Source organism: Dendrobates tinctorius, unplaced genomic scaffold, assembly GCF_039654945.1.
Source record: "Dendrobates tinctorius isolate UK_male_01 unplaced genomic scaffold, ASM3965494v1 ptg000069l, whole genome shotgun sequence".
Lineage (NCBI taxonomy): Eukaryota > Metazoa > Chordata > Amphibia > Anura > Dendrobatidae > Dendrobates > Dendrobates tinctorius.
Genome location: NW_027361737.1, coordinates 25,523,362 through 25,543,337, shown reverse-complemented (window position 1 = coordinate 25,543,337; position 19,976 = coordinate 25,523,362). Strand labels below are relative to the sequence as shown.

The window sequence follows — 19,976 nt, the reverse complement described above, 5'->3', positions numbered from 1 at the left end:
GAAGACCACACTGGGTACCACTCCTCTCAGCTAAGAACAGGAAACTGAGGCTACAATTTGCACAAGCTCATCGAAATTGGACAGTAGAAGATTGGAAAAACGTTGCCTGGTCTGATGAGTCTCGATTTCTGCTGCGACATTCGGATGGTAGGGTCAGAATTTGGCGTAAACAACATGAAAGCATGGATCCATCCTGCCTTGTATCAACGGTTCAGGCTGGTGGTGGTGGTGTCATGGTGTGGGGAATTTTTTCTGGGCACTCTTTGGGCCCCTTGGTACCAATTGAGCATCGTTGCAACGCCACAGCCTACCTGAGTATTGTTGCTGACCATGTCCATCCCTTTATGACCACAATGTACCCAACATCTGATGGCTACTTTCAGCAGGATAATGCGCCATGTCATAAAGCTCGAATCATCTCAGATTGGTTTCTTGAACATGACAATGAGTTTACTGTACTCAAATGGCCTCCTCAGTCACCAGATCTCAATCCAATAGAGCATCTTTGGGATGTGGTGGAACGGGAGATTCGCATCAGGGATGTGCAGCCGACAAATCTGCGCCAACTGTGTGATGCCATCATGTCAATATGGTCCAAAATCTCTGAGGAATGCTTCCAGCACCTTGTTGAATCTCTGCCATGAAGAATTGAGGCAGTTCTGAAGGCAAAAGGGGGTCCAACCCGTTACTAGCATGGTGTACCTAATAAAGTGGCCAGTGAGTGTATATACACACATACACCTTCTATGGGGCTAGGTCACATTTCAGACATTTTGTTGGTTGACCCATTGTACACATTAAAAAGAGAGGCGTATCCTACTTAGGTCTGATTTGAAGACAAAACTTGCAATAAACAAGTCCCTCCTAAAGTTGATCATTAAAGGGGTTGCCTGGTATTGTGCTGCAAGTCTGCAGATTTCTGAATCCTTACAATGTGCGCACCCGCACACTGTCAAGATTCTACAGTGTGGCAGGTGACCGCAAGTATGGCATTTGCATACCTGGGGTCACATGCTGAATAGAATTGCTCGCAATACAAGTGAATTGAAAGAAGCAGAGCACATCTATAGTCGGCACTTGATCGCATGTTTTTAAATCTCATACTTGTGGTCACGTAACATTCTGCTCACGCAGGCGACACCGGAAAATCTCAACAGCATGTAGTGTGCGCGCGTGTAAGGATTCAGAGGTCTGCAGTCACATAGAACGATTGCAGACTTTCACCAGAAGGCTGGGCAAAATTTAAGGAGTTCACAGATAGGGGATGGCAGAGAACAGTATATAAAAAATTATTCCTATAACAACCTCTCCTCAGCTACACTAGCCAAGGTAAGAGAAGCGCAAGCAAAAAAAATCTAGATAAACTTAGACTTGCTCCAGTGCTCACATTTGACCAAAACACAGAAAATGGGAAGGAGACCATGAATAATGTACAGGAGCAGATTTGTAAAGCTGTGCAAAAAGATTGTGGAGTTAAAAAGGGACAACTATGAATGCCCAGGAAATAATGTAAAACATATTTAAAAAAAAAAAAAAAGTGCACAATGCAACACAACTTTCAAACCTCTACTGCAGGAAAACAACATGTGGTCTGAAGACATGCATGTCTATATTTTCCTTTGTCATTTAGCCATTTGCAACATAGTGTACTTTTAATGCATTAGAATAAAGGAGTGCTGGACCACGAGCAGCCACAAAACATGTCAGTTTCTGTTTATGAACAGAAAGATTACAGTGTGTTTAAAGTAAATGTCAATGTTCATAATAAGGAGAAAATGGAAAACGGTCTTAGGAGCGCAGGAAAGAGACTCAGACAAGAGATGAGTTTAAACCACAACGCGTTTCGAAGCGCGTTGTGGTTGAAACCCATCTCTTGTCTGAGTCTCTTCCCTGCGCTCCTAAGACCGTTTTCCATTTTCTCCTTGCTACTATCCTCCATTGGAGGTTTTCGGCTGGAGCTGCTGTGGAGACTTGACATCCTTGTCTGCCCCTGGGTTGCTTCCTAAGCGCTCCTGTATGACCGCTTATCACTGACTCTTATTGAATGTTCATAATAGGCCTTCACCTGCTCTAGGTGCTCCAGTCCATCCTCTTCATCAGGTTCAGGTATGAGCGCGCCCATACCTGGTGCAGCACAGACAGAGGAAGGAGAAGGCCCTGAGGAGATGTCAGTCTGAGGAGGAGGGGGGCAAAGAACGGCTGGTCCTGGCTGAGGATCTTTGACTTGCTGAGCCACAGTGCTTTGGCTAAATGCAGGAGACGGTGAGTGAGGTATTAAAGGAGCAGTCGACTCAAGTGACCCTTTGGAACCAGGAGACACAGATTCTATAAAAACAATTGAGAAGACAGAATGTGTTATTGTTGTGATTATTTGAAAAAATTTTCAATAAAAAGAATCAGATTAAAAATAAATAAATGGGAAATGAAAAGAAAAGGAACAAGTTGTAATAGGTGAAGAAATGAAGAAACTGATCAAATACATTAGCTCTCATAAGCTCTAACCAAGAAGAGGAGTAAAAGACTACAGCATAACAGCATTTTCATTCAGTCATGTTAAAAGTTGCACAAAATCTGAAAATAATCTGCACATCAAGCACGTAAATTTTCACATGCCATGCAAACAAAAGAATACATATAAAAACAAAAAAATGAGCTCAGAAGAGCTTACCGTATCTCTCAAGAAAGAAAAATATAGATGCATAGTGTACCTCAATCAAAAAATGATGCAAAGTTTATACAAATATACAAAACTTTATTGTGTCATTAAACAAGGCAAAGGTAATCATGTAATATACACCATAAATCACATACAAAAGTAATTAAAACCAGTGAACAACAAATGCAACCCACGGCGTGGTCGAGTAAACACTAATAACAAAAACATCTGGGAAAGAAGGGTAGTGAGTAATAAGATGTTATGTATAAATGACTCTAAAATCCACAGGTGCAGGTAAAGAGCAGTCAAACCATCACAAGGATTCATATGCCAGGTCCACTCATGAGAAACAAAAAGTATTCCAATCGTAGGGCCTCAAAATATCAAATCCCATAGAGGTTAAACATGCTGATAACCCGTCATTTAATTAAAGAGGACGCCTCTCCCTATCCTCCCATAAATAGAGAGGGCAAGGGGTTAATGAAAAGTAAATGCGCTCTTACCCAAGTTCTAAAGTCCACATGTCACACTGGTACCCCAACGCACGTTACGCTTCCCGCTTCCTCGGGGGGGGCAGTGCCCCTCTATGGGATTTGATAGTTTGAGGCCTTACGATTGGAATACTTTTGGACCTGGCATATGAATCCTTGTGATTATTAGTTTATAGTGACTGTCCTCTTTCTAGTTGGTTTGACTTTGCTCTTTACCTGCACCTGTGGATTTTAAGGTCATTTATACATAACATCTTATTGCTCAGAACCCTTTTTCTCGGATGTTTTTGTTATTAGTGTTCGCTCGACCACGCCATGGGTTGCATTTGTTGTTCACTGGTTTTAAATACTTTTGTACGTGATTTATGGTGTACATTACATGATTACCTTTGCCTTGTTTAACCCCTTAATGTCTATGGACATGCAGAGTCCGTCATGGCAGGAGGTGACTTCCCACACCATGACGGACTCTGCACGTCCTGCCTTTGAACTGTCACTGCGTGTAAACACGCAGTTTCAGTTCAGTGCCGACAGCTGTCTATGACAGCTGAGAGGCACAGCAAGGGGGGCAAGGACCCTTGCACTCGGTCCCTGCACCCACAGCGCTGTGATTGGTCAGTCAATCTGACAGACCAAACACAGCAGTGATGAGCAGGAGAAGCTGAAGTTTGAGATTCTCCTTGCCCGATCAGTGAAGGAGCTCAGCGATCAGTGAAGGAGCTCAGCGCTGCAGTGGCTGAGCGTCCTGCACTGACAGCTAGGAGTGGAGCCCCCACTGCCCCTGGCTGTTAACCCCCTCACTGCTGCAATCGCAGCATTCAGAGGGGGAGGCAGAGGGTAGGGGGCTCCCTCTGCCTCAGGTCGGGGCCCGACCTGTGCCATGATGACCCAGAGGTGTCATGACAACCTTCGGGTCATTTACCTATGGAAATCTGGTGAGAAGCATGGTGACACCAGCTTTCAGCATTGTTTTAATGCATTACAATGATGGAGCATTGCAATGTATTATATCTAATGTGAAAGTCCAAGTCCCATAAAGGGACAAAGTAAAAAAAAAAAAAAAAAAAAAATTTAAAAAATTAAAAAAAATTAAAAAATTAGAAAATTCCCTAAAAAAATCCCCTCAAAATTACACATTTCTATGTAAAAAAAAAAAAAAAAAAATACACATTTGGAATCGCCACATCCGTAAAAATCCCATCAATAAGAGTCACCCTAGTTAACCCCTTCAGTGAACACCGTTTATAAAAAAAAAAAAAAAAAAGTAGCAAATTATTCTTTTTCTAAGCGGTATCATCATACCGCTTGGAAAAAGTGCAATAACACGCGATCAAAAAGACGGATATAAATAAACATGGTGCCGCTGAAACAGTCATTTTGTCTCACAAAAAATGAGCCACCATACAGCGTCATCAGCGGAAAAATAAAAAAGTTATAGCTCGCAGAATAAAGTGATGGAAAACTAATTTTCTCGTTCGCCTTATTGGGGGACACAGAGACCATGGGTGTACGCTGCTGCCACTAGGAGGCTGACACTATGCACAAAAAAAGGTTAGCTCCTCCTCCGCAGTGTACACCCCACCGACCGGCAGGGAACTCCTCAGTTTAGCTTAGTGTCAGTAGGAGGTGGACACGGGTCTTTCATTAGACCCTTATCTACCTCGATGTGTGTCGTTCCCTTTCAGGTTATGGAGGGATACAGTGTGAATAGTCACAACTGTACTCCCACAAAGAGGCTTTGAGTACGGCGTGTACTGCCACCCCGTATCCTCATAGTTCTCCACAGCGGGACCAAGAGCTCAGCACGGGTGCGTGCCAGCGATCCAGATGGTCCTCGCTCCCCGTCTCCCACCCACTCGCCCACCAGAGCCTGTCGGTTTGGATGAGACGCGGCCACAACAAGAGACGGATCAGACAGCGTGGGATAATGAGGTACCTTTATTGAATACAAGACGGAGGTAAGTATGGGGGCCGAGTCGCGTCCTCCTCATCCCTAGATGGGCATCTCGGCGGCTCCAATATTGTTCAAAGCGGCCACTGCGGCTGCCGCAATTACTCCTGGCCCTGGCATCAGTAGGGGTCTTGCCCGGCGTTTTCCCCCGCCTTTAGTCCTTGGCGCAGCAGATATCAGCGGCGTTCTGCAGAACGGTTGCCGCAGGCACCGCTGCAGGACCTCCGCGCCGCCCCTCGCTGACAGGTGGCCGCCGCTATTAATTTAGGCCCCGGCTTCATTTCGGGCCTTCTTCTGCGTCGCGGCCACGCCCCCCTCCCCCTTCTTCTAAGCGGGCTTCTCTCCCGCCCGTTCTAGGCCTGCCCACCGCTCTCTTTGATCCTAGCCTGTTCTTGGCCAGCGGGCGGTGCCTTCCTTCAGCTTCGGCGGCTAGCTCCGCCCTTCTTCCTCTGAAAGCGCACGTTCCTCCTGCTCCTCTCAGGCGGCCGCCATCTTCGCAGCCTGTCAGCCGGATACCGCTCTCCGCTGCCCTACATCTTCCGACAAGTCTTGTGGCACGTTCCCTAGGGACACCGGACCGTGAGTATCTCTGCATCTGCAGACTGACACCCTCCTCTGCCTTTTTGACCCCCAACCTTCCGGCAGCAGGACAGCCTACTCCCCTCTGCCTGGACTGCAGCAACCCCATTCAGCAAGACCCCCGTCCAGGAGCCATCTATTGCGCCATGTGGAAGCGAACCCCCATTACTGGTTGGGCCTCGTCTTTCTCAATCTGTGGCAGACCTCACCAGGGTGTCTCAGTCCCTAGTAGCCGTCCTTGATAGGTTGCCCCTGGACACTTCTGCAGGGTCCAGCAGGTCACATGATGCTCCATTTGAGCCAGCCAGCAGAAGCCGCAAAAGGTCCAGACAGGACCTCCGGCCGGGATCCTCTCCTGGCCTCACATCCCCACATAGTCCTTCCCAGCAGTCGCCCTCCCGTGCCTCCTCACCCAAGTCAGGTGAAGCGCTTTCGGATGTGTCATCCGAAGAGATCTTAATGCTGGATTCGGACCAGGACGCGGACATGAAGGTTACGGTACAGAACCTCATTGCTGCGATTAAACACACCTTCGAAATCTCAGACTCCCCTGCGAAATCCTCAGAACAGGAGGTTTCGTTCAGACGGGCAGAAACACCTTCCAGGGTCTTCGCTTTCCGATCCGAGTTTGGCAGGATCCTTACCAGGGAAAGAGAAAATCCAACCAGGCGCTCTCAAAGAGGGAAGCGCCTCGGCGTGCTGTACCCGTTTGCCAAGGAGCTTACCGACAACTGGTCCGCTTCCCCCTCGGTAGACGCACCCGTGTCCAGACTTTCTGACAACACGGTCCTCCCGATTTCAGGTGTGGCGTCACTAAAGGATTCTAATGTTAGAATTATAGAATCTTTAGCAAAGTCAACATTCGAAGCGGCTACAGCAGTGCTAAGCCCAGCCTTCGCTTCATCTTGGGTAGCGAAGGCCAGAGCCACTTGGGCAGAGGAACTCCGCAAGGGCATCCTAGTTAAAGCCCAACCAGAGCAATTGGCCGAACTGGCCAACCAGATCTCTCATGCATGGGATTATCTGCTCTCTGCCTCCTTGGATGCCGCGTCTTGCGCATTTCAGGCGTCAAGCAACGTGGTAGCAATCCGACGTTCAATTTGGCTCAAGGCTTGGCAGGCGGATTTGGCTTCAAAAAAGTCCCTTACCAATCTGCCTTTTCAGGGAGCGTGTCTCTTCGGATCCCAGCTGGACCAGATTATTAAGGACGCCGCTGGAGGCACGAGTTCCCTCCTCCCTCAATCCAAGCCTCGCAGACCTCCGTTAAGACGTCAGTTTCAGCCCTTTCGGACTTTCCGCCGCTTCAATGCGGCAGACAACTTCTCTAACCAACAGAGACCGCAGGCACGCCAGGATAGAGAAAAGGTGTCCTTCAGACCCATTCCCTCCTGGCGATCTCACAACTCCCAGGGCAGATCCTCCAGATCTGGACGGTCCACATCAGCATGACTATCAACGAACTCTCGAGGGTCCTTCCCAATTAGGAGGTCGACTCCCTTTCTTCAGAGACGTCTGACTTGCCTCAGTAGAGGACGTTTGGGTCAGGGAGGTTGTATCATCAGGATACAAGATAGAGTTCGTTTCTCATCCCCGGGATCGTTTCTTCGAGTCCTGACCTCCAAAAGATCCCGCCTTAGTTCCGGGGTTCTTTGCGTCCATCTCCTATCTCCTCAATTCCGGAGTGATAGTGCCCGTTCCCGAATCAGAACGTTTCACAGGGTTTTATTCAAACCTGTTCGTGGTACCGAAAAAAGGCGGTACAGTTCGCCCCATCTTGGACCTCAAGTTACTCAACAAGAGTCCGACTGCGTCATTTCCGAATGGAGTCTCTTCGGTCAGTAATCGCTTCCATGGAAACGCAGGAGTTCATGTGTTCAATAGACATCCAAGATGCCTATCTACACGTTCCCATATTCTCCGGCCCTTAGAAATTCCTGCGTTTCGCGATTTGCCAGGAACATTACCAGTTTGTTGCACTTCCGTTCGGTCTCGCCTCCGCACCCAGAGTTTTTACAAAGATCATGGCCTTGTTGAGAATCAGAGGTCTCGTTCTTTTTCCGTACCTCGATGACATTCTGATCACAGCTCCGTCCTTTCATCAAGCTCACCAAAGTATTACCATCATCCTCGACACCTTGTCCAATTTCGGGTGGCTCATCAACAAAAAGAAGTCCTGCCTGGTTCCGACACAATGTCTTGTGTTTCTGGGTCTATTGTTCGACACTCGTTGATCAAGGGTTTTTCTCCCACAAGAAAAGATTTGCTCCCTGCAGCGGGATGTACGATCGCTACAGATCTTACGACTTCCATCTCTCCGGACAATAATGAAAGTCCTAGGAAAGATAGAGGCAGCGACAGAGGCGGTTCCCTTTGCCCAATTTCACACCAGACCTCTCCAACACGCCATCCTGTCTCGGTGGAACAGGTCTGTTTTTTCTCTGGATCGCCCAGTTTGTCTTTCATACCGGGTCAAGCAGTCCCTCAATTGGTGGCTGACGTCTCCACTCATCTCCCTAGGACGGTCTTTCCTCCCCATTCACTGGCAGCTTGTGACGCCGTTTGCCAACCTCCTCGGCTGTGGAGCAGTGTTCCGCGAACACACTGTTTAGGGTCGGTGGTCGACGCAGGAGTCAGCCCTGCCGATCAACGTTCTCGAGATACGAGCGATTTATCTGTCTCTCGTTCACTGGGAGAGACTTCTCAGGGACCTGACTATCCAGATTCAGACAGACAATGCCACAGCGGTGGCATATGTCAACCGCCAAGGGGGGGACACGGAGTGTCTCAGCCCTGGCAGAGGTGTCCAAGATTCTTCATTGGGCAGAGGTTTCAGTCCCGGCTATATCCGCGGTGCACATTACCGGCGTGGACAACTGGACCACCGATTTTCTCAGCCGCGAGGGTCTTGCGGCGGGAGAGTGGTCCCTACATCCGGAGGTATTTCTTCAGCTTTGCCGTCGTTGGGGAACCCCGGACGTAGATCTGCTAGCTTCTCTCCTCAATAGGAAAGTCCCACAGTTTGTATCCAGGGCTCGAGATCCCCTCGCAGTGGGCGCCGACGCTCTGGCCATTCCTTGGTCGCAGTTCGAGCTCCCCTACCTGTTCCCTCCCCTGCCTCTTCTTCCCAGGTTGTTGAAGGAAATCAAGGCGGAAGGAATTCCAGTCATCCTCATTGCCCCGAATTGGCCCAGAAGGTCTTGGTTCGCGGACGCCGTTAACCTTCTCGCTGACGCCCCCGGAAGCTTCCAGACAGGGCAGATCTGCTGTCTCAAGGTTCGATTTGCCACCCGAATTCTCGGCCTCTCAATTTAACGGCGTGGCTGTTGAGACCGAGGTTTTGAAACGATCAGGCTTTTCGGATTGAGTTATTCAGACCATGATCCGGGACAGAAAGCCATCGTCTTCCAAAATTTATTACCGTACTTGGAAGGCCTATTTCACTTGGTGCGAGGCCAACGACATTCCGCCCATGCGTTTTTCGCTCCCTTCTGTCCTGGCGTTTCTTCAGGCAGGGCTTGATGCAGGCCTTGCCCTCAGCTCTTTAAAAGGTCAAGTTTCGGCGCTGTCCGTTTTATTTCAGAAGACATTGACCTCCCGTCCTCAGGTCAAAACCTTCCTTCAAGGTGTGGCTCATGCGGCTCCTCTGTACCGAGCGCCCGTAGATCCTTGGGATCTTAATTTGGTTCTCAAGGTTCTGCAAGGTCCTCCCTTTGAACCTCTCAGGGAAGTTTCCCTATCTCTCCTTTCATGGAAAGTAGCCTTCCTAGTAACCATCACATCCATCCGGTGCGTGTCAGAATTGGCGGCCCTCTCTTGCCGCTCTCCTGTCTTGGTACTCTACCAGGACAAGGTAGTTCTGCAGTCTCCGCCCTCTTTCCTTCCTAAGGTGGTGTCAGCTTTCCACCTGAATGAGGACATTGTTCTCCCGTCATTTTGTCCGGGTCTAGCTCACCCTCGGGAGCGGTCCTTGAACAAGCTGGACTTGGTCAGGGCGATGAAGGTGTACCTAGCTAGGACGACCCCTTTGCGGAAGACAGACTCTCTCTTCGTCATTCCAGATGGGGCGCGGAAAGGTCACCCGGCTTCCAAAGCTACTATTGCTCGCTGGATCAGATCGGCAATTTTGGAGGCCTTCCGGGTTAAGCATCGAGCGCACTCTACCCGGGCAGTGGGTGCTTCCTGGGCGGTACGCCACAGAGCCTCCACGCTGCAGCTTTGCAAAGCTGCATCCTGGTCATCGGTTCACACGTTTGTGAAAATTCTACAAAGTCCACACCTACGCTTCGGCAGACGCCAGCCTAGGTAGAAGGATTCTGCAGGCAGCGGTGGTGAGTCCACTGGCCTGATGGAAGTTTTATCCCACCCCAGGGACTGCTTTGGGACGTCCCATGGTCTCTGTGTCCCCCAATAAGGCGAACGAGAAAACAGGATTTTTGGGTTGCTTACCGTAAAATCTGTTTCTCGGAGCCTTCATTGGGGGACACAGCACCCTCCCATGTTCGACAACTCCTGTTCTTACTTTGGTTGATTGGTTACAGTTGAGTTGAGTTCTGTTTTCACTCTATTCTGTTACTTCTCCTACTGCTTTCTCACTAACTGAGGAGTTCCCTGCCGGTCGGTGGGGTGTACACTGCGGAGGAGGAGCTAACCTTTTTTTGTGCATAGTGTCAGCCTCCTAGTGGCAGCAGCGTACACCCATGGTCTCTGTGTCCCCCAATGAAGGCTCCGAGAAACAGATTTTACGGTAAGCAACCCAAAAATCCTGTTATTTTTTCTATAAGTTTTTATTGTGTAAAAACCACTAAAACATAAAAAAAGATATAAATGAGGTATCGCTGTAATCGTAGTGACCCGAAGAATAAAGCTGCCATACTAATTTTACCACACGCGGAACAGAGGAGAAAAAAAAAGCATTCCTAAATTGCTGGGTTTTGGTCATTCAAAAAATGAACAGAAAAATCAGAATAGAAAGCGATCAAAAAACATTATGTGCCTGAAAATGGTACCAATAAAACCGTCAGCTCTTCCCGCAAAAATCAAGCCTGCACATGACTGTCGGCCGAAATATGGAAAAATTATAGCTCATTAAAGATCATTTTTGTGAAAAAAATATGATTTTTTATTTTCATGCACGGGCGTTATAAACTTCTGTGAAGCACTTGGGGGTTCAAAGTGCTCACCACACATCTAGTTAAGCTCCATGGGGGGGGTCTGGTTTCCAAAATGTGGTCACTTGTGGTGGGGTTTCTACTGTTTTGGCACATCAGGGGCTCTGCAAACGCAACATGACAAGCAGAACATTCCATCAAAGTCTGCATTTCAAAACGGAGCTCCTTCCCTTCTGAGCTCTGCCATGCGCCCAAACAGTGGATCCACCCCACATATGGGGTATCAGCATACTCAGGACAAATTGCACCACAACTGTTGGGGTCCTATTTCTCCTGTTACCCTTGTGAAAATAAAAATTTGGGGGAAAAATAAGATCATTTTTGTGGAAAAAAATGATTTTTTTATTTTCACGGCTCTACATTATAAACTTCTGTGATGCACTTGGGGGTTCAAAGTGCTCACCACACATCTAGATAAGCTCCTTGGGGGGTCTAGTTTCCAAAATTGGGTCACTTGTGGGGGGTTTTCACTGTTTAGGCACACAGGGGGCTCTCCAAATGCGACATGGCGTCAGATCTCAATTGCAGCCAAAAAAGTCAAATGGCGCTCGTTCCCTTCCGAGCTCTGCCATGCACCCAAATAGTAATTTACCCCCACATATGGGGTATCAGCGTACTCAGGACAAATTGAACAATAACTTTAGGGGTCCTGTTACCCTTGGGAAAATAAAAATTGGGGGGGAAAAGGTCATTTTTGTGGAAAAAATATGATTTTTTAATTTTACGGCTCTACGTTATAACCTTCTGTGAAGCCCTTGGGGGTTCAAAGTGCTCAACACACATTTAGATAAGTTCCTTGGGGGGTCTGTTTTCCAAAATGGGGTCACTTATGGGGGGTTTCCACTGTTTAGGTACATCAGGGGCTCTTCAAACGCGACATGGCGTCCGCTGTCGATTCCAGCAAATTTGACATTCAAAATCTCAAATGATGCTCCTTCCCTTCTGAGCACTGCCGTGCGCCTAAAGATTGGTCTTCCTCCACACATGGGGTATCGGTGTACTCAGGAGAAATTGCACAACAAACATTGTGGTTCATTTTCTCCTGAAACCCTTGACAAAATAAAAAAAAATTGTGTCCAAACAAAAATTTTGGGGAAAAAAAGTTAAATGTTCATTTTTTCCTTCCAGATTGCTTCAATTCTTGTGAAGTACCTAAACGGTTAATAAACTTTTTGAATGTGGTTTTGAACACCTTGAGGGGTGCAGGTTTTAGAATGGTGTCAATTTTGAGTATTTTCTGTTATATTGATCCCCCAAACTCACTTCAAATGTGAGGTGGTCCCTAAAAAAATGGTTTTGTAAATTTTGTTGGAAAAATGAGAAATTGCTGGTCAACTTCTAACCCTTATAACTTCCTAAGAAAAAAAAATTGGTTCCAAAATTGTGCTGATGTAAAGTAGACATGTGGGAAACGTTATTAACTATTTTTTGTGACATATCTCTCTGATTTAAAGGCATAAAAATTAAAAGTTTGAAAATTGCAAAATTTTAAATTTTTTTGCCATATTTCCATTTTTTTCATAAATAAGCACAAGTCATATCGAAGAAATTTTACCACTAACATGAAGTACAATATGTCAGGAAAAAACAATGTCAGAATCAGCGGGATCCGTTGAAGCTTTCCAGAGTTATAACCACATAAAGTGACAGTGGTCCGATTTCAAAATTAAGGCAAGGTCTTTAACCTACAAAATGGCTTGGTCGTTAAGGGGTTAATGACAGTTTTGTATAAACTTGGCTTCATTTTTTTGATTGAGGTACACTATGCATCTATATTTATCTTTCTTGAGATATAAGCTCTTCTGAGCTCTTTTTTTGGTTATATATGTTCTATGGAGAGTAACACGTTATCTAATCATGCTTTTTTCATTACTCCTGAATCCTAGCTATGTTCTCTAAACAAAAGAATACAGCAGCACTCTGTAAGCGCTAAGATTATGGACTGCATTACTGCAGTATGGTTTTGACTCCCTCTTTTTCGGACTGAGCTCCTCTCATCAGCCTTAGGTCCCCTTCACATGTCTAGATAATACCGGCACTGTTTTTTTTGTATGCTATGAATGTCTGGGTGCTACATACTTGTGGCATACGTGTGCTGCATCAGTGGGACACGTAGCAGCGTCTGGGAAACATGGATTTTTGTGATAACTCACTGTAAAATCCTTCTCTCCGAGACGCTCATTGGGGGACACAGATACTGTGGGTGTATGCTTCTGCCGCTAGGAGGCTGACACTAAGTGAAAAAAAGAAGTTAGCTCCTCCTCCGCCGTATACACCCTCGCCCCTATTGCGGACGGAAATCAGTTTGGTGCCAAAGCAGTAGGAGGACAACAAAATTAGCCTTAATACAGGTACAACATGTCCAAAACACCACCCTTATATCAAATTAGTAAATGCATATAAATTTAAACAAAACAAGAGCCAACTGGCTAATAGGGTAGGTGCTGTGTCCCCCAATGAGCGTCTCGGAGAAAAGGATTTTACGGCGAGTTATCACAAAAATCTATGTTTCTCCTTCGCCTCATTGGGGGGACACAGATACTGTGGGACGTCCTAAAGCAGTCCCTGGGTGGGAGATTGACTCACCGATCCGATCCAAGCTGCATGCACCTCTTGTTTACAGGTGCGCCACCGCTGCTTGGAGAATCCTTCTACCCAGGCTCGCATCCGCCGAGGCCTGAGTATCGATATTATAATGTTTGGCAAATGTGTGCAGGCTGGACCAGGTTGCCGCCTTGCAAACCTGTTCCGTCGAAGCCTGGTGCCGAAGCGCCCACTGCCCGAGTGCGCTCTGATCCCTGCTGGAATCGGCGTGCCTCTAATGTGGTAGGACTCCTGAATAGTCAAACGAATCCTTCTGGCTATGGTCGATTTTGAGGCAGCGAGTCCCTTCCTGCACCCTTCAAGGAGCACGAACAGCATGTCCGTCTGACGAAAGGGTGCAGTCCTCGACACGTACCTCCGGAGGGCTCATACCATGTCTAACGTGTGAAGAGCCTTTTCGACACGGTGCATCGGTGCTGGACAAAATGAAGGCAAGACAACATCTTCATTAATGTGAAAAGAGGACACGACTTTTGGCAGAAAAGGAGGGACTGGTCTGAGCACCACCTTATCCTTATGGAAAGTGAGGAACGGGGCTTGACAAGGCAGGGCCGCCAGCTCTGAAACTCACCTGATAGAAGTGATGGCCACTAGGAACACCACTTTCCAGGAAAGGTACCTTAAGGAGATATCCTGAAGCGGTTCAAATGGAGCTTCCTGCAGAACACTTAGGACCAGGTTAAGGTCCCAAGCGTCTAAAGGCGCCTTATAGGGAGGTACCAAGTGGGAGACTCCCTGGATGAGTCTTCACCTGCAGATTGGTAGCAATTCTGCGCTGGAACAGGACGGATAAGGCCGATATTTGTCTCCTGAGGGAACTTGGGGCTAAGCCCGAGTCTAGGCCCGACTGGAGAAAAGTCAAGATGTTGGGGATCGAGAATCTCAGCGGAGAAACACCGCGGCCTTGACACCAAGCAAAGAACACCTTCCGGGTGTGGTGGTAAATTCGTGCTGAAGCAGGCTTCCGGGCGCTAATCATTGCAGCGACCACCCTGCTCCCAAACCCTGCCTGGGTTAGAATCCATGATTCAACGGCCATGCCGTTAAACACAGGGCCTCTGAGTTCGGCAGGCAAATCGGCCCTTGAGAAAGTAGATCTGGGCGCTCTGGCAGGCGGCAAGGAACGTCGGCGAGCAGCTGTATTAGATCTGCGTACCACGCTCGACGGGGCCAGCAGAATCGCCGGAACCCCTTCCGTCTTGATCTTCTTGATGACCCTTGGAAGTAGTGGCAGCGGGGGAAATAGACGTGGAAAAACCAGAGTAGGCGGCCGCCCACCTTGCCGGTGTCGTCTGGTAAAGACATCGAGTCATTTGGCCGACGATCTTTGGGATCTGGATCCCCTCGATCGCGGCTGCTGAGTACCCAATCTCCCCAATGGGTTGGCTCTATATGAGACCTGCTGCTCCCTATCCTGGTTGGGGCGGCCTGAGGCGGCGGAATTGGCCGCTGTAGTCCACCCTGTGTTGCGAAAGGCCCGAAAACATGCCTGAAACCGGTGACGAAAAAGCGGTTTGACCCTTTGTTGAGGGAGAAACCCACTCTTCCCTCCTGTGGAGTCGGAGATAAGTTGATCCAACTTCTCCCCAAATAGGCGGCCGCACTGATAAGGCAGGGAAGTCAAGGACTTCTTAGAAGAAGAATCGGCTCGCCATGTCCTTAACCATAGAGCTCTTCTAATAGAAATTGCATTAGCGGCAGCAAGTGCCGAGCAATTGGCCGCATCTAAAGACGCATTGATTACATAATCTCCGGCCATCGCCATCTGACCTGCGACCTCCGAAATATCTGCAGGTAGCTCCTGCTCCACCTTCTTTAATGTTTCTGTCCATGATATCATAGCCTTGGCTACCCAAGTTGCTGCGAACGAGGGAGCGAGTGCTGACCCTGACACCTCATCTACTGAGTGAGCTAAGCTCTCTATAAGGCGATCCGTAGGATCCTTAATCGAGGAACCACTAGGGACGGATAGCAGGGTCTTCGTGGCTAGGTGCGAAACCGGAGGATCCACCATCAGGGATTCCATTTATCTTTTACGGAGGTCCGGAGCAAACGGACACCTTGTTTTGAGTGCCTTTTGACCCGAGAAACGCCTGTCTGGACGTTCTCTGTGCCGCTGCACTATGTCCACAAACTCTGGGTGAGAGGAAAAAATTCAGTGTGGGAGCTTCACTCGCTTAAATGCCACTTTATGCCCCGTAGCCGCGGCGGGATCAGCCTCAATCCCCAGGGTCTGATTGACGGCTTCTATGAGGCTGTCCACTGTTTCACGTGACCCTGGAGTGTCCAGGTCAAGGGGCTCGTCTAAGTCGCAATCTGAGGTCTGCTCGCTATCAACCACTGGTGACGGGGAGCGAGAAGCAGAGCTTACGGATGGACTGGGCGACACCGTGTGGATTCATTTCCTCTGGGTCTGCCTGGAGTGAGAGCGGCCCCTGCAGGCCGGAGGCTTTTGTGAGGAGGAGGTTCCCTCTAAGGCCGGCAAGCCATTGTCCCTGTCCCTATCTGGGGCTTGAAGGGACTCTATTGCTCTCGTAAGCGACGCCATGGACTGTAACAGTGATCGGGCCCACTCCGGGGGATTTGACACATTGGTCACAGTCGCAGGAGAGGGCTCCTGGGCGCGTTCGGATTCGCAGGCTTCGCATAATCGCTTGCTCTGCGCCCACGGAAATGCAACCCAACAAGAGATGCATGCAGCGTAAAAGAACGTGTGCAACTTTGCCTTTTCGGACATGCTGTATCTGTCCGCTGCTGGGGATGTGGGGAGGAGGTAGCACCTCGCCTTCCCTGTAGCGTGGCCTCTCAGGCAGCACTTACCCCAGTCCTGCGCCCCCCCGTCCTGGCTGCTTCCTTCAAATCGCGCGCCACCAGCTGTGGGAGTGAACCAGCATGTAAAACCGCTCTAGGGGCGGTGTTTCCGTTCTGCGGCCTAGCCGTGCTCTGAAGCCGGGGCCTAAATTTCTTCGCCGCCGCCCAGTGCGGGGTGGGACTTCCGGCCGCGGCCTAGCTTCGGCTGCAGCCGCAGCCTCAATTTTTCCCCTACCCGACCGGGGGGGCGCGGTACACAAAAAAACATGGCGCCACTAACTGCGCAGCGCCGCCTGACGGGTCCAGCCACTCTCAGCCTTGCATGGCCGGTGGCTTCCGCCGGCTGGGGGCTACAGCCCTGAGACCTTAGCAGGAGCCCTCCCAGACGCTCTCCTCACCGAAGATCCTCCTTCAGCCTGAGCGCAGGTATGTGAGGGGGCCTTGATAAAATAGGACGGTGCAGGCACCCTAGCTCCATCTAACCCCTTCAGGGGGTGAGGAGAGGGACCGTCCGCCACCTTGCAGCACCGCAGTCTAAGCATTGGTGGAGCACGGAGTAGTCTTGTGCCTCTATAAAGCCCATGGTTTCAATACCATAGGGTGGTCAGGACATTGTGTCCCACGACGCCGGAGAGGATATGTGGAGGAGACACTCTCACGTGCTCGCCCATTGTTGGTTTGGGGAAATCGGACCTTTTCAATAGGATTCGCTGCCCCTGTCACATCTTCATGGAAAAAGACGAAAAAAGTCTGGAGAAAAAACAAGACGTGTGCCTCCATGGACACTAAGCAAAAAAATTATTTCCGCCCGCAATAGGGGCGAGGGTGTATACGGCGGAGGAGGAGCTAACCTCTTTTTTTCACTTAGTGTCAGCCACCTAGCGGCAGAAGCATTCACCCACAGTATCTGTGTCCCCCAATGAGGCGAAGGAGAAAATCAGTACAGTTAGCGCTGTTCCCAGGCGCCGGGTGTTGAAGCCGGTTTTCATAATTGTCACCTGGTCTACATGCGATCCGTGAGACCAGGCGACAATGCTGAAAGATGGAGTTAGCACCCACTTAATAATTTAATAATAAAGAAAACAGCGTGGGGTTCCCCAGAAGTTCCCTAGCTAGGTGAGGGAAAGCAAATGACTGGCTCTGCCAGCTGGAACACAACCAGGGGAAGAGTCTTGAAGAGATCATTTGCATATTCCCAGTGCCTTCTGGGATAAGTGAAGAGTCTCCGCGAGCTCAACGATCACTGGGTTTTGGCCGTTGCAGCTGAAAAGAGGAAATCGGAAAACCAGGGGAAGAGTCTTGAAGACATCATTTGCATATTCCCAGTGCCTTCTGGGATAAGTGAAGAGTCTCCGCGAGCTCAACGATCACTGGGTTTTGGCCGTTGCAGCTGAAAAGAGGAAATCGGAAAACCAGGGGAAGAGTTTTGAAGAGATCATTTGCATATTCCCAGTGCCTTCTGGGATAAGTGAAGAGTCTCCGCGAGCTCAACGATCACTGGGTTTTGGCCGTTGCAGCTGAAAAGAGGAAATCGGAAAAACCGCGCGCCTGTCGGCGCGTGAATTTTGGCTCATCTTTCATCGTTTTTAAGAAATCTCAAGATGGAAGAGGCCAGGAGCCATTTGGTGAGCTGCATTTCTTGCTACATGTTCACAGATTTACCAGTGGAAAAGCCAAACTTCACATGCCACAAATGCAAGCTTGTGTCCTTGTTGGAGGAAAAGTTGCAAAATCTCGAAGAGAGGTTAGCTATGTTGAAGATCATTAAGGAAGGTGAAGAGTTCTTGGACAGAGCAGAATTCTCTCTTCATGTTACAGAAAGAGAAGAAATTCGAAGTGCACCTGAAGAAACAGAGGAATGGAGACATGTGACCCAGAGAAGCAGGAGGATCAGGAGGCAGTCAGCACCCATACTGCTCAGAAACCAGTACCAGGCTCTCACGCAGGAAAACGATGAAGAAATACATCAGGATAAGACTTCGCCAACAAACAGCAACCTTGTACACCTTCAGAGTCCTCCTGGATGGAGAAAGAAAAATGTTGTGAAGAAGAAACGGAGAGTGGTGGTCATGGGGGATTCCCTGTTGAGAGGAACAGAGGCCACTATCTGCAGCCCGGATATAACTTCAAGAGAAATGTGCTGTCTTCCAGGTGCAAAAATTAAAGATGTGTCTGAGAGGATATCAGGACTCTTCAGACCTACAGATGACTACCCATTCCTGCTACTACATGTGGGGACAAATGACACCGCAAGAAACGACCTGGAAACCATCTGCAGAGACTTTGAAGACTTAGGCAAGAAAGTGAAAGAACTGGGAGCGCAGGTGGTCTTCTCTTCCATCCTCCCAGTGGATGGCCATGGAACAGGGAGGTGGAATAAGATTCTGCAGGTAAACAAATGGCTACGTCGATGGTGCCGTCAGCAACGATTTTGATTTCTGGATCACGGAGTGAACTACTTATACGATGGACTACTTGCTAGAGATGGGGTGCACCTTACGAAGACTGGAAAACATGTATTTGGAAGTCGCCTTGCTACACTTGTAAGGAGAGCTTTAAACTAGAACAACATGGGAAGGGAAGCAAAAGACCAGAAAAAGCCATACACCTGACAAATGCTATTGAGAACTCTGCTATTAGAAGTGGAAAGGAAGAACAAAGACGAAAGAATCTAATTAATAAAAATATTGGAGAAAGAGAAACCAGTCACAAACTAAAATGTTTCTATACTAATGCACAAAGCATGGGCAACAAACAAGGAGAATTGGAACTACTAACACAGGAAAAGAAATATGATGTCAATGGAATCACTGAAACTTGGTGGGACAATACACATGATTGGAATACAAGACTAGAAGGATACAACTTATTTGCAAGAAACAGACTTGATAAACGAGGAGGAGGTGTCGCATTGTATGTTAGAAATGCGTATATCTGCACAGAGATTGAAGCTTCAGAGACTGGGAGTTCTGTGGAAACTGTTTGGGTAAGAATACAAGGACAGAACAATGGAAAGGACACCATTGTAGGCATTTACTACAGGCCGCCTGTGCAAGCTGAAGATATGGATGAACTCTTTATGCATCAAATGGCCAAGTTCTCCAAAAAATATGACATAGTTGTCATGGGAGATTTCAACTATCCAGACATTTGTTGGGAATCTCTCTCAGGCAAAACTAACAGGTCAAGGAAATTCTTATCCTCTCTTGCTGACAACTTTATCTTCCAAAAGGTAAGGGAGAAAACAAGGGGAACTGCTACCTTGGATCTAATCCTTATAAACAGGGAGGAAATGGTTGAGGAGGTAAAAGTGGCTGGGACCCTAGGAGGTAGCGACCATGCTATTTTAGAATTTTGGATAACTAGAGGCGGAAGACCTGTGAAGACTCAGACGTCAAGGTTAGATTTCAGAAAGGCAGATTTTAAGGGATTCAGAAAGAGAATTGGAGGGATCCAATGGCTGGATATCCTTAAAGACAAAAATGTCCAGGAAGGATGGGAAATCTTGAAAAATGAAATTCTCAAAGCACAGTTGTTAACAATTCCGAAAAGAGGGAATAGGAAGCATTTAAGGAAACCAGGATGGATGAACACAGAACTTAAGCACATGCTAAAAAGGAAGAAAAAAATGTTTATAAAATGGAAAGAGGGAGGCATATCTAAAGAAGAATATAATGCTGTCTGCAGAACCTGCAGGGCACAAATCAGATTATCTA

At 48.2% G+C, this 19,976-nt stretch overlaps 1 protein-coding gene across 6 annotated transcripts in view; it reads right to left on the bottom strand.

Moving 5' to 3' along the window:
* Positions 1–19,976, bottom strand: part of GIGYF2 (GRB10 interacting GYF protein 2) — a 270,607-nt gene that overhangs the window by 119,692 nt on the left and 130,939 nt on the right. For all 6 annotated transcript variants that reach the window (XM_073581241.1, XM_073581243.1, XM_073581238.1 and 3 more), the window contains one exon: positions 2,066–2,325. In XM_073581241.1, the coding sequence (XP_073437342.1) occupies positions 2,066–2,325 (260 nt within the window). The remainder of the gene's footprint in view (positions 1–2,065; positions 2,326–19,976) is intronic.